Source organism: Lucilia sericata, unplaced genomic scaffold (genome assembly GCF_015586225.1).
Source record: "Lucilia sericata isolate MDLA Ls3-8-SP2 unplaced genomic scaffold, ASM1558622v1 Contig000714F_arrow, whole genome shotgun sequence".
In the NCBI taxonomy this organism is placed as follows: Eukaryota; Metazoa; Arthropoda; class Insecta; order Diptera; family Calliphoridae; genus Lucilia; species Lucilia sericata.
This window is the reverse complement of record NW_023994716.1, coordinates 107,220-131,959: the sequence shown is the minus strand read 5'-3', so window position 1 is coordinate 131,959 and position 24,740 is coordinate 107,220. Positions and strand designations below refer to the sequence as shown.

General features: G+C 31.3%; 1 protein-coding gene across 4 annotated transcripts in view; it reads left to right on the top strand.

The window, feature by feature from the left end:
• The window catches only part of LOC119607593 (inactive dipeptidyl peptidase 10), a 40,219-nt gene that overhangs the window by 10,636 nt on the left and 4,843 nt on the right, over positions 1–24,740 (top strand). For 3 of the 4 annotated variants that reach the window (XR_005231743.1, XR_005231742.1, XM_037961575.1), the window contains 9 exons: positions 11,473–11,568; positions 12,597–12,711; positions 14,849–14,943; positions 20,503–20,630; positions 21,099–21,310; positions 23,302–23,488; positions 24,046–24,159; positions 24,270–24,393; positions 24,470–24,699. Coding sequence is in view for 1 of the 4 variants with exons in the window: in XM_037961575.1 (XP_037817503.1) it covers positions 12,678–12,711; positions 14,849–14,943; positions 20,503–20,630; positions 21,099–21,310; positions 23,302–23,488; positions 24,046–24,159; positions 24,270–24,393; positions 24,470–24,699 (1,124 nt within the window). In the remaining 3 variants the exon portion in view is untranslated. Of the gene's footprint in view, positions 1–11,472; positions 11,569–12,562; positions 12,712–14,848; positions 14,944–20,502; positions 20,631–21,098; positions 21,311–23,301; positions 23,489–24,045; positions 24,160–24,269; positions 24,394–24,469; positions 24,700–24,740 lie in introns of all 4 variants that reach the window. The other variant, XR_005231744.1, reaches the window with a different exon arrangement.

Sequence of the window (24,740 nt, the reverse complement as noted above, 5' to 3'; positions counted from 1 at the left end):
TTAAATAAAATGAAATATGCAAATTTCGTGTTCACTGTTGTGTTAGACAAGGGCGTTGGGTTAATGGAAGAGGCGTTTTTTATTTACTTTACTTTCCGGTTTTATATTTTTCTAAATGGTAACAGCTGTTTTATCAGTAATAAAATTGGCACATTAAAATTTTTTAAACATTAAAAATGCCATTAAAAAAGTAAAAGTTTTTTGGAAAAAATAAAAACAAATTAAATTGAAAAGCTTGCCTTAAACTTGGCGTATGATTAATATTATTTAATGCTTTAGACCTAAAACACTCTGGCGTATGAGTGTTATTAATTATAAAGAATATAATATAAAAACCCAGTATTTACTGAGTTATTAAGGTTTTTAGTTTTCATGGACTTTTCCATGCAAAGTCAGGTTTTTGGAAAAAGTAAAAGTGATCACAGATTAAGCTTATTTTCCTTAAAAACCCAGTATTTACTGAGTTATTAAGGTTTTTAGATTTTATGGACTTTTCCATGCAAAAAAGTCGGTTTTTGGAACAAAGTAAAAGTGATCACAGTTTAAGCTTATTTTCCTTAAAAACCCAGTATTTACTGAGTTATTAAGGTTTTTACTTTTTTTATAGACTTTTCCATGCAAAAAAGTCGGTTTTTGGGAAAAAGTAAAAGTGATCACAGATTAAGCTTATTTTCCTTAAAAACCCAGTATTTACTGAGTTATTAAGGCTTTTAGTTTTCATTGACTTTTTCATGCAAAAAGTCGGTTTTTGGATAAAAGTAAAAGTGATCACAGATTAAGCTTATTTTCCTTAAAAACCCAGTATTTACTGAGTTATAAAGGTTTATAGTTTTCATGGAATTTTTCACGTAAAAAGTCGGTTTTTGGGAAAAAGTAAAACTGATCACAGATTAAGCTTATTTTCCTCAAAAACCCAGTATTTACTGAGTTATTAAGGTTTTTAGTTTTCATGGACTTTTTCACGCAAAAGGTCGGTTTTTGGAAAAAAGTAAAAGTGATCACAGATTGAGCTTATTTTCCTTTAAAACCCAGTATTTACTGAGTTATTAAGGATTTTAGTTTTCATGGACTTTTCCATACAAAAAAGTCGGTTTTTGGAAAAAAGTAAAAGTGATCGCAGATTAAGTATTTACTGAGTTATTAAGGTTTTTAGTTTTCATGGACTTTTTCATGCCAAAAAGTCGGCTTTTGGAAAAAAGTAAAAATGATCACAGATTATGCTTATTTTCCTTAAAAACCCAGTATTTACTGAGTTATTAAGGTTTTTAGTTTTCATGGACTTTTTCATGCAAAAAAGTCGGTTTTTGGGAAAAAGTAAAAGTGATCGCAAATTAAGCTTATTTTCCTTAAAAACCCAGTATTTACTGAGTTATTAAGGTTTTTAGTTTTTATGGACTTTTCAGTGCAAAAAAGTCGGTTTTTGGTAAAAAGTAAAAGTGAGCCCAGTATTTACTGAGTTATTAAGTTTTTTACTTTTTTTATGGACTTTTCCATGCAAAAAAGTAGGTTTTTGGGAAAAAGTAAAAGTGATCACAGATTAAGCTTATTTTCCTTAAAAACCCAGTATTTACTGAGTTATTAAGGTTTTTAGTTTTCATGGACTTTTTCATGCAAAAAGTCGGTTTTGGATAAAAGTAAAAGTGATCACAGATTAAGCTTCTTTTCCTTAAAACCCAGTATTTACTGGGTTATTAAGGTTTTTAGTTTTTATGGACTTTTCCATGCAAAAAAGTCGGGTTTTGATTATTTATTATTAAGTTATTAAGGTTTTTAGTTTAAATGGACCTTTCCATACAAAAAAGTCGGTTTTTGGGAGAAAGTAAAAGTGATCACAGATTAAGCTTATTTTCCTTAAAAACCCAGTATTTACTGAGTTATTAAGGTTTTTAGTTTTCATGGACCTTTCCATGCAAAAAATCGGTTTTTGCTAAGATATAAAAGTGATCACAGATTAAGCTTATTTTCATTAAAAACCCAGTATTTACTGAGTTATTAAGGTTTTTAGTTTTAATGGATTTTTCCATACAAAAAGTCGGCTTTTGGGAAAAAGAAAAAGTGATCACAGATTAAGCTTATTTTCCTTAAAAACCCAGTATTTACTGAGTTATTAAGGTTTTTAGTTTTTATGGACTTTTCCATGCAAAAAAGTCGGTTTTCGGGAAAAAGTAAAAGTGATCACAGATTAAGCTTATTTTCCTTAAAAACCCAGTATTTACTGAGTTATTAAGGTTTTTACTTTTTTTATGGACTTTTCCATGCAAAAAAGTCGGGTTTTGGTTATTTATTATTAAGTTATTAAGGTTTTTAGTTTCCATGGACCTTTCCATACAAAAAAGTCGGTTTTTGGGAGAAAGTAAAAGTGATCACAGATTAAGCTTATTTTCCTTAAAAACCCAGTATTTACTGAGTTATTAAGGATTTTAGTTTTCATGGACTTTTCCATGCAAAAAGTCGATTTTTGATCACGGATTAAGCTTATTTTCCTTAAAAACCCAGTATTTACTGAGTTATTAAGGTTTTTAGTTTTTATGGACTTTTCAGTGCAAAAAAGTCGGTTTTTGATAAAAAGTTTATTTTTCTTAAAAACCCAGTATTTACTGAGTTATTAAGGTTTTTAGTTTTCATGGACTTTTCCATGCAAAAAGTCGGTTTTTGGGAAAAAGTAAAAGTGACACCAGATTAAGCTTATTTTCCTTAAAAACCCAGTTTTCATGGACCTTTCCATGCAAAAAAGTCGGTTTTTGGGAATAAGTAAAAGTGATCACAAATAAAGCTTATTTTCCTTAAAAACCCAGTATTTACTGAGTTATTAAGGTTTTTGGTTTTCATGGAATTTTACATGCAAAAAGTCGGTTTTTGGTAAAAAGTAAAAGTGATCACAGATTAAGCTTATTTTCCTTAAAAACCCAGTATTTACTGAGTTATTAAGGATTTTAGTTTTTATCGACTTTTCCATGCAAAAAGTCGATTTTTGGGAAAAAGTAAAAGTAATCACAGATTAAGCTTATTTTCCTTAAAAACCCAGTATTTACTGAGTTATTAAGGTTTTTAGTTTTCATGGACTTTTTCATGCAAAAAGTCGGTTTTTGGAAAAAAGTAAAAGTGATCACAGATTAAGCTTATTTTCCTTAAAAACCCAGTATTTACTGAGTTATTAAGGTTTTTAGTTTTCATGGACTTTTTCATGCAAAAAGTCGGTTTTTGGATAAAAGTAAAAGTGATCACAGATTAAGCTTCTTTTCCTTAAAACCCAGTATTTACTGGGTTATTAAGGTTTTTAGTTTTTATGGACTTTTCAATACAAAAGTCGGTTTTTGGGAAAAATTAAAAGTGATCACAAATTAAGCTTATTTTCCTTAAAAACCCAGTATTTACTGAGTTATTAAGATTTTAGTTTTTCATGGACTTTTTCACGCAAAAGGTCGGTTTTTGGAAAAAAGTAAAAGTGATCACAGATTAAGCTTATTTTCCTTAAAAACCCAGTATTTAATCAGTTATTAAGGTTTTTAGTTTTCATGGACCTTTCCATACAAAAAAGTCGGTTTTTGGGAAAAAGTAAAAGTGATCACAGATTAAGCTTATTTTCCTTAAAAATCCAGTATTTACTGAGTTATTAAGGTTTTTAGTTTTCATGGACTTTTTCATGCAAAAAAGTCGGTTTTTGGGAAAAAGTAAAAGTGATCACAGATTAAGCTTATTTTCCTTAAAAACCCAGTATTTACTGAGTTATTAAGATTTTTAGTTTTCATGGACTTTTTCATGCAAAAAGTCGGTTTTTGGATAAAAGTAAAAGTGATCACAGATTAAGCTTATTTTCCTTAAAAACCCAGTATTTACTGAGTTATTAAGGATTTTAGTTTTTATGGACTTTTCAGTGCAAAAAAGTCGGTTTTTGGTAATAAGTAAAAGTGACTACAGATTAAGCTTATTTTCCTTAAAAACCCAGTATTTACTGAGTTATTAAGGTTTTTAGTTTTCATGGTCTTTTCCATGCAAAAAAGTCGGTTTTTGGGAAAAAGTAAAAGTGACCACAGATTAAGCTTATTTTCCTTAAAAACCCAGTATTTACTGAGTTATTAAAGTTTTTAGTTTTCATGGACTTTTCCATACAAAAAAGTCGGTTTTTGGGAAAAAGTAAAAGTGATCACAGATTAAGCTTATTTTCCTCAAAAACCCAGTATTTACTGAGTTATTAAGCTTTTTACTTTTTTTATGGACTTTTTCATGCAAAAAAGTCGGTTTTTGGAAAAAAGTAAAAGTGATCACAGATTGAGCTTATTTTCCTTAAAAACCCAGTATTTACTGAGTTATTAAGGTTTTTAGTTTTCATGGTCTTTTCCATGCAAAAAAGTCGGCTTTTGGGAAAAAGTAAAAGTGACCACAGATTAAGCTTATTTTCCTTAAAAACCCAGTATTTAATCAGTTATTAAGGTTTTTAGTTTTCATGGACCTTTCCATGCAAAAAAGTCGGTTTTTGGGAAAAAGTAAAAGTGATCACAGATTAAGCTTATTTTCCATTAAAAACCAGTATTTACAGAGTTATTAAGGTTTATAATTTTCATGGAATTTTTCACGCAAAAAGTCGGTTTTTGGGAAAAAGTTAAAGTGATCACAGATTAAGCTTATTTTCTTAAAAAACCCAGTATTTACTGTGTTATTAAGGTTTTTAGTTTTCATGGACTTTTCCATACAAAAAAGTCGGTTTTTGGGAAAAAGCAAAAGTGGTCACAGATTAAGCTTATTTTCCTTAAAAACCCAGTATTTACTGAGTTATTAAGGTTTTTAGTTTTCATGGACTTTTTCATGCAAAAAGTCGGTTTTTGGATAAAAGTAAAAGTGATCACAGATTAAGCCTATTTTCCTTAAAAACCCAGTATTTACTGAGTTATTAAGGTTTTTAGTTTTCATGGACTTTTCCATACAAAAAGTCGATTTTTGTGTAAAAGTAAAAGTGATCACAGATTAAGCTTATTTTCCTTAAAAACCCAGTATTTACTGAGTTATTAAGGATTTTAGTTTTCATGGACTTTTCCATGCAAAAAGTCGGTTTTTGGGAAAAAGTAAAAGTGATCACGGATTAAGCTTATTTTCCTTAAAAACCCAGTATTCACTGAGTTATTAAGGTTTTTAGTTTTTAAGGACTTTTCCATACAAAAAAGTCGGTTTTTGGGAAAAAGTAAAAGTAATCACAGATTAAGCTTATTTGCTTAAAAAAACCCAGTATTTACTGAGTTATTAAGGTTTTTAGTTTTCATGGACCTTTCCATGCAAAAAAATCGGTTTTTGGGAATAAGTAAAAGTGATCACAGATTAAGCTTATTTTCCTTAAAAACCCAGTATTTACTGAGTTATTAAGGTTTTTAGTTTTCATGAACTTTTCCATGCAAAAATGTCGGTTTTTGGGAAAAAGTAAAAGTGATCACAGATTAAGCTTATTTTCCTTAAAAACCCAGTATTTAATCAGTTATTAAGGTTTTTAGTTTTCATGGACTTTTCCATACAAAAAAGTCGGTTTTTGGAAAAAAGTAAAAGTGATCACAGATTAAGCTTATTTTCTTAAAAAACCCAGTATTTACTGAGTTATTAAGGTTTTTAGTTCTCATGGACTTTTTCATGCAAAAAAGTCGGTTTTTGGAAAAAAGTAAAAGTGATTGCAGATTAAGCTTGTTTTCCTCAAAAACCCAGTATTTACTGAGTTATTAAGGTTTTAAGTTTTAGTATTTACTGAGTTAATAAGGTTTTTAGTTTTCATGGAATTTTTCATGCAAAAAGTCGGTTTTTGGAAAAAAGGAATAGTGATCACAGATTAAGCTTATTTTCCTTAAAAACCCAGTATTTACTGAGTTATTAAGGTTTTCAGTTTTCATGGACTTTTCCATACAAAAAGTCGATTTTTGTGTAAAAGTAAAAGTGATCACAGATTAAGCTTATTTTCCTTAAAAACCCAGTATTTACTGAGTTATTAATGTTTTTAGTTTTCATGGACTTTTTCATGCAAAAAGTCGGTTTTTGGAAAAAAGTAAAAATGATCACAGATTATGCTTATTTTCCTTAAAAACCCAGTATTTACTGAGTTATTAAGGTTTTTAGTTTTCATGGACTTTTTCATGCAAAACAGTCGGTTTTTGGGAAAAAGAAAGAGTGATCACAGATGAAGCTTATTTTCCTTAAAAACCCAGTATTTACTGAGTTATTAAGGTTTTTAGTTTTCATGAACCTTTCCATACAAAAATGTCGGTTTTTGGGAAAAAGTAAAAGTGATCACAGATTAAGCTTATTTTCCTTAAAAACCCAATATTTACTGAGTTATTAAGGTTTTTAGTTTTCATGTACTTTTTCATAAAAAAATCGGTTTTTGGTAAAAAGTAAAAGTGATCACAGATTAAGCTTATTTTCCTTAAAAACCCAGTGTTTACTGAGTTATTAAGGTTTTTAGTTTTCATTGACATTTTCATAAAAAAAGTCGGTTTTTGGTAAAAAATAAAAGTGATCACAGATTATGCTTATTTTCCTTAAAAACCCAGTATTTAATGGGTTATTAAGGTTTTTAGTTTTCATGGACTTTTTCATAAAAAAGTCGGTTTTTGGGAAAAAGTAAAAGTGATCACAGATTAAGCTTATTTTCCTAAAAAACCCAGTATTTACTGTGTTATTAAGGTTTTTAGTTTTCATGGACTTTCCATGCAAAAAGTCGGCTTTTGGGAAAAAGTAAAAGTGATCACAGATTATGCTTATTTTCCTTAAAAACCCAGTATTTATTGAGTTATTAATGTTTTTAGTTTTCATGGACTTTTTCATGCAAAAAAGTCGGTTTCTGGGAAAAAGTAAAAGTGATCACAGATTAAGCTTATTTTCTTAAAAAACCCCAGTATTTACTGAGTTATTAAGGTTTTTAGTTTTCATGGACTTTTCCATACAAAAAGTCTATTTTTGTGTAAAAGTAAAAGTGATCACAGATTAAGCTTATTTTCCTTAAAAACCCAGTATTTACTGAGTTATTGATGTTTTTAGTTTTCATTGACTTTTCCATGCAAATAAGTCGGTTTTTGGGAAAAAGTAAAAGTGATCACAGATTAAGCTTATTTTCCTTAAAAACCCAGTATTTACTGAGTTATTAAGGTTTTTAGTTTTCATGGACTTTTTCATGCAAAACAGTCGGTTTTTGGGAAAAAGTAAAAGTGATCACAGATTAAGCTTATTTTCTTAAAAAACCCCAGTATTTACTGAGTTATTAAGGTTTTTAGTTTTCATGGACTTTTCCATACAAAAAGTCTATTTTTGTGTAAAAGTAAAAGTGATCACAGATTAAGCTTATTTTCCTTAAAAACCCAGTATTTACTGAGTTATTAAGGTTTTTAGTTTTCATGGACTTTTCCATACAAAAAAGTCGGTTTTTGGGAAGAAGTAAAAGTGATCACAGATTAAGCTTATTTTCCTTAAAAACCCAGTATTTACTGAGTTATTAAGGTTTTTAGTTTTCATGGACTTTTTCATGCCAAAAAGTCGGTTTTTGGAAAAAAGTAAAAGTGATCACAGATTAAGCTTATTTTCCTTAAAAACCCAGTATTTACTGAGTTATTAAGGTTTTTAGTTTTCATGGACTTTTCCATGCAAAAAAGTCGGTTTTTAGGAAAAAGTAAAAGTGATCACAGATATGAAGCTTATTTTCCTTAAAAACCCAGTATTTACTGAGTTATTAAGGTTTTTAGTTTTCATGGACTTTTCCATACAAAAAGTTCAGTTTTCGGGAAAAAGCAAAAGTGATCACAGATTAAGCTTATTTTCCTTTAAAACCCAGGATTTACTGAGTTATTAAGGTTTTCAGTTTTCATGGACTTTTTCATACAAAAAAAGTCGGTTTTTTTGGAAGAAATAAAAGTGATCACAGATTAAGCCTATTTTCCTTTAAAACCCAGTATTTACTGAGTTATTCAAGTTTTTTAGTTTTCATGGACTTTTCCATACAAAAAGTCGTTTTTTTTGGGAAAAAGTAAAAGTGATCACAGATTAGGCTTATTTTCCTTAAAACCCAGTATTTACTAAGTTATTAAGGTTTTTAGTTTTCATGGACTTTTCCATGCAAAAAGTCGGTTTTTGGATAAAAGTAAAAGTGATTAGATTAAGCTTATTTTCCTTAAAAACCCCAGTATTTACTGAGTTATTAAGGTTTTTAGTTTTCATGGACTTTTTCATGCCAAAAAGTCGGTTTTTGGAAAAAAGTAAAAGTGATCACAGATTAAGCTTATTTTCCTTAAAACCCAGTATTTACTAAGTTATTAAGGTTTTTAGTTTTCATGGGAAGAAGTAAAAGTGATCACAGATTAAGCATATTTTCCTTAAAAACCCAGTATTTACTAAGTTATTAAGGTTTTTAGTTTTCATGGTCTTTTCCATGCAAAAAAGTCGGTTTTTGGATAAAAGAAAAAGTGATTAGATTAAGCTTATTTTCCTTAAAAACCCAGTATTTACTGAGTTAATAAGGTTTTTAGTTTGCATGGACTTTTCCATGCAAAAAAGTCGGTTTTTGGGAAAAAGTAAAAGTGATCACAGATTAAGCTTATTTTCCTTAAAAACCCAGTATTTACTGAGTTATTAAGGTTTTTAGTTTTCATGAACTTTTCCATACAAAAAATTCAGCTTTCGGGAAAAAGTAAAAGTGATCACAGATTAAGCTTATTTTCCTTTAAAACCCAGTATTTACTGAGTTATTAAGGTTTTTAGTTTTCATGGACTTTTTCATACAAAAAAAGTCGGTTTTTTGGGAAAAAGTAAAAGTGATCACAGATTAAGCTTATTTTCCTTAAAACCCAGTATTTACTAAGTTATTAAGGTTTTTAGTTTTCATGGACTTTTCCATGCAAAAAGTCGGTTTTTGGGAAGAAGTAAAAGTGATCACAGATTAAGCTTATTTTCCTTAAAAACCCAGTATTTACTAAGTTATTAAGGTTTTTAGTTTTCATGGTCTTTTCCATGCAAAAAAGTCGGTTTTTGGATAAAAGTAAAAGTGATCACAGATAATGCTTATTTTCCTTAAAAACCCAGTATTTACTGAGTTATTAAGGTTTTTAGTTTTCATGGACTTTTTCGTGCCAAAACGTCGGTTTTAGGAAAAAAGTAAAAGTGATCACAGATTATGCTTATTTTCCTTAAAAACCCAGTATTTACTGAGTTATTAAGGTTTTTAGTTTTCATGGACTTTTCCATGCAAAAAAGTCGGTTTTTGGGAAAAAGTAAAAGTGATCACAGATAAAGCTTATTGTGGTAGTCTTGTCTACAGTATTGTATAAAATCTAGTTTATAATCTAGTCTATGGTCTAGTCTATAGTCTAGTCTATAGTCTAGTCTATAGTCTGTCTATAGTCTAGTCTATAATTTAGTCTGTAGTCTAGTCAATAGTCCAGTCTGTAGTCCAGTCTATAGTCTAGTCTATAGTCCAGGCTGTAGTCCAGTCTATAGTCTAGACTAGTCTATAGTCTAGACTAGTCTATAGTCTAGTCTATAGTCTAGTCTATAGTCTAGTCTATAGTCTAGTCTATAGTCTAGTCTATAGTCTAGTCTATAGTCTAGTCTATAGTCTAGTCTATAGTCTAGTCTATAGTCTAGTCTATAGTCTAGTCTATAGTCTAGTCTATAGTCTAGTCTATAGTCTAGTCTATAGTCTAGTCTATAGTCTAGTCTATAGTCTCTAGTAGTCTAGTCTATAGTCTAGTCTATAGTCTAGTCTATAGTCTAGTCTATAGTCTAGTCTATAGTAGTCTATAGTCGAGTCTATAGTCTAGTCTATAGTCTAGTCTATAGTCTAGTCTATAGTCTAGTCTATAGTCTAGTCTATAGTCTAGTCTATAGTCTAGTCTATAGTCTAGTCTATAGTCTAGTCTATTATTCTAGTCTATAGTCTAGTCTATAGTCTAGTCCTATAAGTCTAGTCTATAGTCTAGTCTATAGTCTAGTCTATAGTCTAGTCTATAGTCTATCCTAGTCTATAGTCTTAGTCTATAGTCTAGTCTATAGTCTAGTCTATAGTCAGTCTATAGTCTGTCTATAGTCTAGTCTATAGTCTAGTCTATAGTCTAGTCTATAGTCTAGTCTATGTCTAGTCTATAGTTATCTATAGTCTAGTCTATAGTCTAGTCTATAGTCTAGTCTATAGTCTAGTCTATAGTCTAGTCTATAGTCTAGTTCTATAGTCTAGTCTATAGTCTAGTCTAGTCTATTCTAGTCTATAGTCTAGTCTATAGTCTAGTCTATAGTCTAGTCTATAGTCTAGTCTATAGTCTAGTCTATAGTCTAGTCTAGTCTAGTCTATAGTCTAGTCTATAGTCTAGTCTATAGTCTAGTCTATAGTCTAGTCTATAGTCTAGTCTATAGTCTAGTCTATAGTCTAGTCTATAGTCTAGTCTATAGTCTAGTCTATAGTCTAGTCTACAGTCTAGTCTATAGTCTAGTCTATAGTCTAGTCTATAGTCTAGTCTATAGTCTAGTCTATAGTCTAGTCTATAGTCTAGTCTAGTCTATAGTCTAGTCTATAGTCTAGTCTATAGTCTAGTCTATAGTCTAGTCTATAGTCTAGTCTATAGTCTAGTCTATAGTCTAGTCTATAGTCTAGTCTATCGTCTAGTCTATCGTCTAGTCTATAGTCTAGTCTATAGTCTAGTCTATAGTCTAGTCTATCGTCTAGTCTATAGTCTAGTCTATAGTCTAGTCTATAGTCTAGTCTATAGTCTAGTCTATAGTCTAGTCTATAGTCTAGTCTATAGTCTAGTCTATAGTCTAGTCTATAGTCTAGTCTATAGTCTAGTCTATATCTAGTCTATAGTCTAGTTATAGTCTAGTCTATAGTCTAGTCTATAGTCTAGTCTATAGTCTAGTCTATAGTCTAGTCTTAGTCTAGTCTATAGTCTAGTCCATAGTCTAGTCTATAGTCTAGTCTATAGTCTAGTCTATAGTATAGTCTATAGTCTAGTCTATAGTCAAGTCTATAGTCTAGTCTATAGTCTACTCTATAGTCTAGTCTATTGTCTAGTCTATAGTCTAGTCTATAGTCTACTCTATAGTCCAGTCTATAGTCTAGTCTATAGTCTAGTCTATAGTCTAGTCTATAGTATAGTCTATAGTCTTAGTCTATAGTCTAGTCTATAGTATAGTCTATAGTCTAGTCTATAGTCTAGTCTATAGTCTAGTCTATAGTCTAGTCTATAGTCTAGTCTATAGTCTAGTCTATAGTATAGTCTATAGTCTAGTCTATAGTCTAGGCTATAGTAAAGTCTATAGTCCAATCTATGGTCTAGTCTATAGTCTAGTCTATAGTCGAATCTTTAGACTATCTCTCTTTAGAGTTAAGTTTCTTCAGAGAACTTGCATGCTATACATAATATTATATTTATTAGACATTTAATTAAACCTACAACTAACTAGATCCAATTATTCATAATTTTCCAACTAATTTTCCCATTTTCCTTTTCGCATTTACAGCTGGTATCCGGTAATCCAAATCAACGTAATTGGCGTGGTATATTCATTGCTTTATTGGTCATAACAATAGTTTTAGCTTTAATTGTAACATCAGTGGTGAGTACAACAACAAACTCAAGGAACTCAAACAACAACAAAATAAATAAAAACCAAACACTGAGGTCAACTAAATAGCAACAATTACTTAATGTTTAGAACACGGAATGTCCATTAACAAAAAACTAACTAAAAATAAACAAATTTCCAAAAGAAAAAAATAACAAAAGAGGACAAGTCAAAGTGAACATGTTTTAGTGGAATTTGTTTTGACATTTTGCATGTCAATGTACTAAACCCAAAAATATTTGTTTTTTTGAAAATATTTCTAATATTTGTATAAAAAACTAGAAAATATTTTTTTTACAAATTAAAACAAAACAAACAAAAAATATATTAATAATCCTTTATTTTAGTCATAAAGTTTATGTGTGCCCTTCTTTTTTTGTCTCTTCTTTTTTCATTCTTTTTAAACTTTTATTTTATTATTATGATTATTATTGTTGTAATAATTGAATGTCCATCATGTGGATGTATGTATGAATGTGTGTCAAAAATGTTGTTATTTTCATTATGGTTTTCCTTCACTCTCTCTCTTTCTCACCCTCTTTTCTCTCTTCCTCCTAATGTGGTCCTTTGGTTTACATTTCTTTTTCATTTTTGTAATAATATTTGCGTATGTGTGGTATATATTTTTTTCTTCTCCTTCCTCTATCTCTCTCACACACAAAAACAATTGGTTTTAATGAAATATTTTTGCTATTTTTGTTTATTTTTCTTTGGTTTGAGGCACTTGTTATGTTTTTTGCAATTTTCATTTCCCCCCTTTTTTCTCTTTCATTTATTAACTATTTGTTTTTATAACTTTTTTTGTCTTCAAATTAAAACCTCTTTTGTCTATGGTTGTTGTGCTAAATCCAAAAAAATAAAACAAAAAAACTTATTAACAAAACTGTATTTTATGTTTGTGTGTGTCTTTGGTTTGGTTTTGTTAATTTTAAATTATTCATTTGTTTGGTTTTATATTTTGTTTGTTAAATGTTTGGTTATGTAGAAAACGTCATATAAAATTCTTGCTTTTATAAAAGGTACTTCTCACTCCCCCCGATGAAGGGCCCAGAGTCAAAGGTCAACGTCTTAAATTGCAAGAAATTGTTGATGGCGTATTTATGCCACAAAAAACCAATGGCACCTGGGTAAATGGTGAGTAAAACTATTGTATTTCTAAGAGTAATTAAGACAATGGCTAGACTACAGACTAGACAATGGACTAGACTACTACAGACCAGACTATAGACTAGAATATAGACTAGACTACAGATTAGACTATAGACTAGACTATAGACTAGAATACAAACAAGACTACAAACTAGACTATAGACTAGACTACAGACTAGACTGCATTATAGACTAGACTACAGACTGGAACGCAGATTAGACTATTTACTAGAGTATATATTAGACTATGGACAAGACTGCAGATTAGACTAGACTATAGATTAGACTATTGACTAGAATATAGACTAGACGAGAATAGAATATGACTAGACTACGACTAGACGATGACTAGACGATGACTAGACTATGACTAGACTATGACTAGACTATGATTAGACTATGATTAGACTATGACTAGACTATGACTAGACTATGACTATGACTAGACTATGACTAGACTATGACTAGACTATGACTAGACTATGACTAGACTATGACTAGACTATGACTAGACTATGACTAGACTATGACTAGACTATGACTAGACTATAGACTAGACTATAGACTAGACTAGACTAGACTATAGACTAGACTATAGACTAGACTATAGACTAGACTATAGACTAGACTATAGACTAGACTATAGACTAGACTAGACTAGACTATAGACTAGACTATAGACTAGACTATAGACTAGACTATAGACTAGACTATAGACTAGACTATAGACTAGACTATAGACTAGACTATAGACTAGACTATAGACTAGACTATAGACTAGACTATAGACTAGACTATAGACTAGACTATAGACTAGACTATAGACTAGACTATAGACTAGACTATAGACTAGACTATAGACTAGACTATAGACTAGACTATAGACTAGACTATAGACTAGACTATAGACTAGACTATAGACTAGACTATAGACTAGACTATAGACTAGACTATAGACTAGACTATAGACTAGACTATAGACTAGACTATAGACTAGACTATAGACTAGACTATAGACTAGACTATAGACTAGACTATAGACTAGACTATAGACTAGACTATAGACTAGACTATAGAATAGACTATAGACTAGACTATAGACTAGACTATAGACCAGACTATAGACTAGACTATAGACAGACTATAGACTAGACTATAGACTAAACTATAGACTAGACTATACACTAGACTATAGACTAGACTATAGACTAGACTATAGAACGAGACTATATAGAATAGACTATAGACTAGATTATAGACTAGACTATAGACTAGACTATAGACTAGACTATAGACTAGACTATAGACTAGACTATAGACTAGACTATAGACTAGACAGACTATAGACTAGACTATAGACTAGACTAGACTAGACTGAAGACAAGACTAGACTATAGACTAGACTAGACAACTAGACTATAGACTAGACTATAGACTAGACTATAGACTAGACTATAGACTAGACTATAGACTAGACTATAGACTAGACTATAGACTAGACTATAGACTAGACTATAGACTAGACTATAGACTAGACTATAGACTAGACTATAGACTAGACTATAGACTAGACTATAGACTAGACTATAGACTAGACTATAGACTAGACTATAGACTAGACTATAGACTAGACTATAGACTAGACTATAGACTAGACTATAGACTAGACTATAGACTAGACTATAGACTAGACTATAGACTAGACTATAGACTAGACTATAGACTAGACTATAGACTAGACTATAGACTAGACTATAGACTAGACTATAGACTAGACTATAGACTAGACTATAGACTAGACTATAGACTAGACTATAGACTAGACTATAGACTAGACTATAGACTAGACTATAGACTAGACTATAGACTAGACTATAGACTAACTATAGACTAGACTATAGACTAGACTATAGACTAGACTATAGACTAGACTATAGACTAGACTATAGACTAGACTATAGACTAGACTATAGACTATATTTTATAAACTTATTTATTAAAACTTTAAGTATTTTTCTACACAATCCATCTTCTAGATAATTAAATTCCATTTTGTTTATGAAGTTTATGTGCATTTAATAAATATATTTTCTTTTTTTTATGTTCATTTTTCTATTTACAGAAGAAGAATTCCTTTATCAAGATCATTGGGGACGCATTTGTCTTTTGAATGTTGCCAATCTAACTGAACGTGTCTTAATGTCAAATGTTACATTTGTAAGTTTGTTCTTAAAGTATTCATACTTCTTGTTTAGCATTTCCTCTTTATATTTTATTATTTTTATCTTTATATGCTTTTGAACATTTTAGATATTTATCTGTTTATCCTTTTAATATATTTTGCTCTTTCTTTAAGTACTAAGTTTTATTTATGGTCATTGCTTAAGTATTAGATTTAATTTAAGGGAATTTAGTTTTCTAGCCACCCCTCGTTTATTTCTTAACATTCCTTGTTTGTGATTCCTTTCATTCGTTTGTATTTGTTTTTAATTTTGTTTTCTGTGTATTTGTATTGTCTGGGGCAGACAGACTTTATCTCGAGTGTTTATACTTGACTTAACATTTGATTTGGTCCGTTATTATTTATGTCGTTGTTATACGTCCAACCTTTCCCTCTTCCGTTTACTTTTCCACTGTTTGTTAGTCATATTTTATCAGTAAATATTTTAACAAGCAAAAACGTTTTTTCTTTGTGCAATTTTTTTTAATAAAACTTGTTTTTATTGTTAATTGAATTATTTAACTTTTTTAAAAAAAATATCAACTACCTTTGCATTAATAATCCTCTTTTACAACAATATTCAAATTTTATACTTTTTGTAATGAGCACACCACCCTCTTCAACTTTAACGTCTTTAATAATCCTTGTTGAACATATTTTTTCATATTTAATCCCAATGGGGAGATAGGGCTGAAAGAGCTCTTATTACTTGACCATCATTTAATATTTATTTGCTTTTTTTAATATAATCTTCAGTCGTTCTTAGTATTTTTACAAATATTTCAAATCTAATAAATCATTTGAATAACAAAGGACGAAATGTTTTTTATTTTCTCTCTGCATACAATTTATAGTTTAATTTGTTATCAATGAAATTGTTAGAAATTTTGCTAACAATGTCAGCTTGTCATTGAAAAAGAATTTATTTTCGTACACAAACAATTGAATTTAATTTTCTATACAAATTCTAAAAAAAACATAAATTAAATAAAAATTTTATGAAAAAAGCATACGTCGAGGATAACAAACATTAGAAAATTACATAAATTATAAAAAATTGTTAGCTCAATACATTGTATTTCAGTTACAGATCAACATAGTCTATTTTGAAATTAACGATAGGAATTTAATGTTTTTCAAATTAATGAAAAGTTAATATTAATCATACGCTTCGGAGAACATGAAGTAAATATGTGGTGACAGACATTTTCAGGAAAAGAAATGAATCAGAAGAGAATAGAACAGAACTAGAACAGAACTAGAACATAACTAGAACAGAACTACAACAGAACTAGAACAGAACTAGAACAGAACTAGAACAGAACTAGAACAGAACTAGAACAGAACTAGAACAGAACTAGAACAGAAACTAGAACAGAACTAGAACAGAACTAGAACAGAACTAGAACAGAACTAGAACAGAACTAGAACAGAACTAGAACAGAACTAGAACAGAACTAGAACAGAACTAGAACAGAACTAGAACAGAACTAGAACAGAACTAGAACAGAACTAGAACAGAACTAGAACAGAACTAGAACAGAACTAGAACAGAACTAGAACAGAACTAGAACAGAACTAGAACAGAACTAGTACAGAACTAGAACAGAACTAGAACAGAACTAGAACAGAACAGAACTAGAACAGAACTAGAACAGAACTAGAACAGAACTAGAACAGAACTAGAACAGAACTAGAACAGAACTAGAACAGAACTAGAACAGAACTAGACAGGAACTAGAACAGAAATAGAACAGAACTAGAACAGAACTAGAACAGAACTAGAACAGAACTAGAACAGAACTAGAACAGATCTAGAACAGAACTAGAACAGAACTAGAACAGAACTAGAACAGAACTAGAACAAACTAGAACAGAACTAGAACAGAACTAGAACTAGAACAGAACTAGAACAGAACTAGAACAGAACTAGAACAGAACTAGAACAGAACTAGAACAGAACTAGAACAGAACTAGAACAGAACTAGAACAGAACTAGAACAGAACTAGAACAGAACTAGAACAGAACTAGAACAGAACTAGAACAGAACTAGAACAGAACTAGAACAGAACTAGAACAGAACAAGAACAGAACTAGAACAGAACTAGAACAGAACTAGGACAGAACTAGAACTAGAACAGAACTAGAACAGAACTAAAACAGAACTAGAACTAGAACAGAACTAGAACAGAACTAGAACAGAACTAGAACAGAACTAGAACAGAACTAGAACAGAACTAGAACAGAACTAGAACAGAACTAGAACAGAACTAGAACAGAACTAGAACAGAACTAGAACTAGAACAGAACTAGAACTAGAACAGAACTAGAACTAGAACAGAACTAGACAGAACTAGAACAGAACTAGAACAGAACTAGAACAGAACTAGAACAGAACTAGAACAGAACTAGAACAGAACTAGAACAGAACTAGAACAGAACTAGAACAGAACTAGAACAGAACTAGAACAGAACTAGAACAGAACTAGAACAGAACTAGAACAGAACTAGAACAGAACTAGAACAGAACTAGAACAGAACTAGAACAGAACTAGAACAGAACTAGAACAGAACTAGAACAGAACTAGAACTAGAACAGAACTAGAACAGAACTAGAACAGAACTAGAACAGAACTAGAACAGAACTAGAACAGAACTAGAACAGAACTAGAACAGAACTAGAACAGAACTAGAACAGAACTAGAACAGAACTAGAACAGAACTAGAACAGAACTAGAACAGAACTAGAACAGAACTAGAACAGAACTAGAACAGAACTAGAACAGAACTAGAACAGAACTAGAACTAGAAACTAGAACCAGAACTAGAACAGAACTAGAACAGAAACTAGAACAGAACTAGACACAGAACTAGAACAGGAACTAGAACAGAACTAGAACAGAACTAGAACAAGAAACTAGAACAGAACTAGAACTAGCACTAGAACAGAACTAGAACAGAACTAGAACAGAACTAGGAACAGAACTAGAACAGAACTAGAACAGAACTAGAACAGAACTAGAACCGAACTAGAACAGAACTAGAACAGAACTAGAACAGAACTAGAAGCAGAACTAGAACAGGAACTAGAACAGAACTAGGAACAGAACTAGAACAGAACTAGAACAGGAACTAAGAACAGAACTAGAACAGAACTAGAACCGAATAGAACGGAACTAGAACAGAACTAGAACAGAACTAGAACAGAACTAGAACAGAACTAGAACAGAACTAGAACAGCACTAGAACAGACATAGAACAGAACTAAGCACAGAACTAGAACAGAACTAGAACAGAACATAACAGAACTAGAACAGAACTAGAACAGAACTAGAAGAACTTAGAACAGCAACTAGAACAGAAACTGAAGAACTAGAACAGAATAGAACAGAACGTAGAACAGAACTAGAACAGAACTAGAACAGAACTAGAACAGAACTAGAACAGAACTAGAACAGAACTAGAACAGAACTAGAACAGAACTAGAACAGAACTAGAACAGAACTAGAACAGAACTAGAACAGAACTAGAACAGAACTAGAACAGAACTAGAACAGAACTAGAACAGAACTAGAACAGAACTAGAACAGAACTAGAACAGAACTAGAACAGAACTAGAACAGAACTAGAACAGAACTAGAACAGAACTAGAACAGAACTAGAACAGAACTAGAACAGAACTAGAACAGAACTAGAACAGAACTAGAACAGAACTAGAACAGAACTAGAACAGAACTAGAACAGAACTAGAACAGAACTAGAACAGAACTAGAACAGAACTAGAACAGAACTAGAACAGAACTAGAACAGAACTAGAACAGAACTAGAACAGAACTAGAACAGAACTAGAACAGAACTAGAACAGAACTAGAACAGAACTAGAACAGAACTAGAACAGAACAGACTAGAACAGAACTAGACAGAACTAGAACAGAACTAGAACAGAACTAGAACAGAACTAGAACAGAACTAGAACAGAACTAGAACTAGAACAGAAACTAGAACAGAACTAACTAGAACAGAACTAGAACAGAACTAGAACAGAACTAGAACAGAAAAGAACAGAACTAGAACAGATAGAACAGAACTAGAAACAGAACTAGAACAGAACTAGAACAGACTAGAACAGAACTAGAACAGAAACTAGAACAGAACTAGAACAGAACTAGAACAGAACTAGACAGAACTAGAACAGAACTAGAACAGAACTAGAACAGAACTAGAACAGAACTAGAACAGAAACTAGAACAGAACTAGAACAGAACTAGAACAGAACTAGAACAGAACTAGAAACAGAACTAGAACAGAACTAGAACAGAACTAGAACAGAACTAGAACAGAACTAGAACAGAACTAGAACAGAACTAGAACAGAACTAGAACAGAACTAGAACAGAACTAGAACAGAACTAGAACAGAACTAGAACAGAACTAGAACAGAACTAGACAGAACTAGAACAGAACTAGAACAGAACTAGAACAGAACTAGAACAGAACTAGAACAGAACTAGAACAGAACTAGAACACACTAAAATACAACTAGAACACATCAAAATTACAACAAAACTATAAAAGAACTGGAACAGAACTAGAATAGAACTGGAACAGAACTAGAACAGAACTGGAACAAAACTAGAACACAACTAGAACAGAACTAGAACACAACTAGAGCTTAACTAAAACATAACTAGAACACAACTAGTACACAACTAGAACACATCTAGACACATCTAGACACAACTAGAACACAACTAGAACACAACTAGAACACAACTAGAACACAACTAGAATACAACTAGAACACAGCTAGAACACAACTACAACACCACTAAAAACAACTAGAGCAGAACTAGAACAGTACTAGTATAGAATAACACCCTTAGGTGATTTCCCAGGAACTTTGCCATTTAAAATTGAGAGCTTAAATTATTAAAATATCCCATCCTTATTAAATAACATATGTATATAACACAATTAAATACAATTATATTGCTATTTTCATACTACATTGACTTAATAGTTTTTATTGCAATTATTTCCCTTAATCATATACATATATTTTATTATGAAAATATCCTTCTTAACCGCATTGTAAACACATGTAATCCTTGTTGCACAACACAAACACACATAAACACTTCACCCTCCCCACACCATAAAAAAGGAGGAAAATAGGGAAAAGCAGTCAAAAGCAATTTATCGTTTTGTTATAACCACGTATGTATATAATAACAAATTATTCTTTAACATCAGAAACCATGGCATATCATAATTGTATGTAACACATGTTGTACAATTTATTAATTCCTTTTCATGTCCTGCCATGTCTCTCTCTCTGTCTCTGCCGTCAGTTCATTCATTCACTGTTATGGTTTAATTGTAACATTTATTAATATTATATTTACGTTTTTTTTGCTATAGTTATTATTTAAATATGTAGTTATTAAATATGGCTGTCATTTATTACAAACTTTAAATTAATTGCATTAAATATATGACGTTAATTTTTTGAATATATGATGGATTTTCTTAAATATTTTCTCTTTTTTATATAGAAAACATTGTCACCGTATACATTTTCCATATCAGCGGATAAACGTTTTTTATTATTGTCACAAAACGTTATCAAATTGTTCCGTTATTCGTTTTTGGCACAATATACATTGTTTGACATTCAAACTAGGTAAGCTAGAGCGCGCGAAAGTAGGCTATACTTAGTTCTTAATGTGTATGCATTTTAAAGTGTGAGAGAGATAGAAAAAGGAGAGTTGAAATTGATCAGTTAAAACTTGGTTATGAAGTGTTAAATGAATTAATCTGATAAAAACTGGATTAGTATTATCTCAGATTACAAATTAACCTAAAATTGACTTTCTCCATACTTGCTCTTTCTCCTCTTTACTATGCAATTTCACACTTTGTAAACCCAGAGAAATCACCTCAGGAATATTATATTAAACTAACTGCATTACGTTACATTAAATATTGAATATACATATATTTATTTCTTTTATTCTTTTTTTCAATTTTCCTGCATTTTCTTTTATCCTGCTTGTGATGGTGTCTATTGCATTTTTCAAAACCACCGGCATATCTACAATGTGTTGGCTGTATTCATGATGATGACGATGATTTTGGTTTTTTTAAACAGTGAAAGTATTAAATTGAAAATCGATGCCAGCGACAATGAATGGCCGTATTTGCATTATGCACATTTTACACCCGCCTCACATGCCCTCGTTTTAGTCTACAATTACGACATCTATTACTGCCAGGAGGTGCATTCTAAACCTGTACATCGTATAACGAGTGATGCCATACCTGGTGTTATCTTTAATGGAATACCTGATTGGTTATATGAAGGTAAGTTGAGTGAGTTAGTTAAAGCACAGCTAGAGGAGCTGCTTGCTAGTATGTATGAGTGTAAATGTTTAGTTTATAACAAGCACTATAAATACTATTGAATGACAAAATGACTATTAGTTGTGTCATTTGTGAGTGCAAGATTTTTTATTTATTCGAGTGTGGGAGGTCAGTAGGAAAAGTTGTTTAAATAATAAAAATAACTTAGTTCTATTCGAACTCTTATCTAGTTCTATTCGAACTATGTTCTAGTTCTTTTCGAGTTCTGTTCTAGTTCCAGTTCAGTTCTAGTTCTAGTTCTGTTCTAGTTTTGCTCTAGTTCTGTTCTAGTTCTATTCTAGTTCTGATCTAGTTCTATTCTAGTTCTGTTCTGTTCTAGTTCTGTTCTAGTTCTGTTCTAGTTCTGTTCTAGTTCTGTTCTAGTTCTGTTCTATTCTAGTTCTGATCTAGTTCTGATCTAGTCCTATTCTAGTTCTGTTCTAGTTCTGTTCTAGTTCTAGTTCTGTTCTACTTCTGTTCTAGTTCTGTTCTAGTTCTGTTCTAGTTCTGTTCTAGTTCTGTTCTAGTTCTGTTCTAGTTCTGTTCTAGTTCTGTTCTAGCTCTGTTCTAGTTCTGCTCTAGTTCTGCTCTAGTTCTGTTCTAGTTCTGTTCTAGTTCTGTTCTAGTTCTGTTCTAGTTCTGTTCTAGTTCTGTTCTAGTTCTGTTCTAGTTCTGTTCTAGTTCTGTTCTAGTAATGTTCTAGTTCTGTTCTAGTTCTGTTCTAGTTCTGTTCTACTTCTGTTCTACTTCTGTTCTACTTCTGTTCTAGTTCTATTCGAACTCTGTTCTAGTTCTTTTCGAGTTCTGTTCTAGTTCCAGTTCAGTTCTAGTTCTGTTCTAGTTTTGCTCTAGTTCTGTTCTAGTTCTATTCTAGTTCTGATCTAGTTCTATTCTAGTTCTGTTCTAGTTCTGTTCTAGTTCTGTTCTAGTTCTGTTCTAGTTCTGTTCTAGTTCTGTTCTAGTTCTGTTCTAGTTCAGTTCTGTTCTAGTTCTGTTCTAGTTCTGTTCTAGTTCTGTTCTAGTTCTGTTCTAGTTCTGTTCTAGTTCTGTTCTAGTTCTGTTCTAGTTCTGTTCTAGTTCTGTTCTAGTTCTGTTCTAGTTCTGTTCTAGTTCTGTTCTAGTTCTGTTCTAGTTCTGTTCTAGTTCTGTTCTAGTTCTGTTCTAGTTCTGTTCTAGTTCTGTTCTAGTTCTGTTCTAGTTCTGTTCTAGTTCTGTTCTAGTTCTGTTCTAGTTCTGTTCTAGTTCTGTTCTAGTTCTGTTCTAGTTCTGTTCTAGTTCTAGTTCTGTTCTAGTTCTGTTCTAGTTCTGTTCTAGTTCTGTTCTAGTTCTGTTCTAGTTCTGTTCTAGTTCTGTTCTAGTTCTGTTCTAGTTCTGTTCTAGTTCTGTTCTAGTTCTGTTCTAGTTCTGTTCTAGTTCTGTTCTAGTTCTGTTCTAGTTCTGTTCTAGTTCTGTTCTAGTTCTGTTCTAGTTCTGTTCTAGTTCTGTTCTAGTTCTGTTCTAGTTCTGTTCTAGTTCTGTTCTAGTTCTGTTCTAGTTCTGTTCTAGTTCTGTTCTAGTTCTGTTCTAGTTCTGTTCTAGTTCTGTTCTAGTTCTGTTCTAGTTCTGTTATAGTTCTGTTCTAGTTCTGTTCTAGTCCTGTTCTAATTTTGTTCTAGTTCTGCTCTAAATGTCTTTTCAACCTAACCTCCTGCTACACTCACAGTAGTCGTTGATATATGTATTTGTCTGAAAAAATTGCTTTCAAATTGAATTTCCTTTGTCACACACATCAAGCAGGCTTGACTCGACTTCACTCGGATATATTTGTCAACATTATTATTATTTTCCTTAAATGTTATTAGGAGGTACTTACTTAATACATACTACTGTCCGACCTCCTTATGATTATTTACAATTTTAATGTGATTCGTTTTTATTACTTTCTATTTCATTATGCCACTTTTTATTTATAGAGGAAATTTTAAATGCAAATAATGCAATATGGCTTTCACATGATGGTCGTACCATGTTATATGCTTCATTCAATGATTCATTAGTGCAAGAACAACATTTCGCTTGGTATGGTACAACAAATGCTGGAAATCCTAATGCTGGCCATCATCCAAATGCTAATTTGTATCCGGAAATAAGGTCATTAAGGTGAGTTAGAAAAAAAGACGTAGTTGTCGTGTCATTTATAGTTTATAGCACTGAATACATACACATAATTTTTAAAGGAAGTTCATTAAAAATTCATTAAGAAGTTTGTCGTTTTTTTGTTAGTAGATTGTACTGGGATATATGAGATTTTGTGATAAATATAAAACTGAATTTACAAAAAATGTCGTGTTTTAACAAGGACACATAGAAAAGTCCTTGTAAATTTTAATGTTAGTCTTTTGTCGTTAATTGTATTTGATGATTAAATGTTGCCATAAAAAAGGTACTTAAAATAATAAGAATCCTTAGCAACAAAGTCTGTCAAGTAATAATTTTTAAACGTGACTGTAACTGCTAAGTATTAAGTACTACTCTAGACTGCAGATTAGACTATAGACTTGACTATAGGCTGGACTATATACTATACAATAGTCCTGGCTATAGACTGTTCAATAGGCTAGAGACTAGACTATACCATAGTCTATACTATGTATTAGCTAGACTAGACTACAAGCTAAAATATAGACTAGACTATAAACTCTTGTATCTTCTTACAGATATCCAAAACCGGGCACACAAAATCCCACTGTAACACTACGTGTTGTAGACCTAAAGAATGCCGAAAGAATACATACGCGTGATGTGCAACCACCGCAAGTCCTACAAAACGAGTAAGTTACTCATAAAAGATTTCCTTGCCTTAACAACAATTCCATTTGCAGCCCATTAACTAACAAAAAATAAATATACTTTACATTTTCTTTATTCCGCCATATTACAGAGATTATTATATTACCAGCGCCAGTTGGGTAAGTGAAAATGAAGTTAGCGTGGTCTGGTTAAATAGACCGCAAAATATTTCTGTGGTTAGCGTATGCAAAGCGCCTATGTTTGTATGTGTTGAGGTAAGTTATTAAGAATGGAATATTTAATAAATAGAGATACAAATAAGTTTATGCTTGGCATTATAAAAAATAACAGACCCATCGTGTTAGTGGTGATGGTCGCGGTTGGGTGGATACATTAACGGTGCCGTTATTTGCTGCCAATGGTACTTCTTATATCTCAATATCGCCTTTGCGTGATGGCAGTTCAGGCTATTTTCGTCATATAGTTCACGTACATGTGGCCAAGAAAAGGGTCTTGCCACTGACTCATGGTCAATATGAGGTGAAAGAGTTGTTGCACTGGGATCAAGAGAATAATTGGATGTTAGTATGAGAATAAGGAATAGTTTAAGATTTCGTTGTAT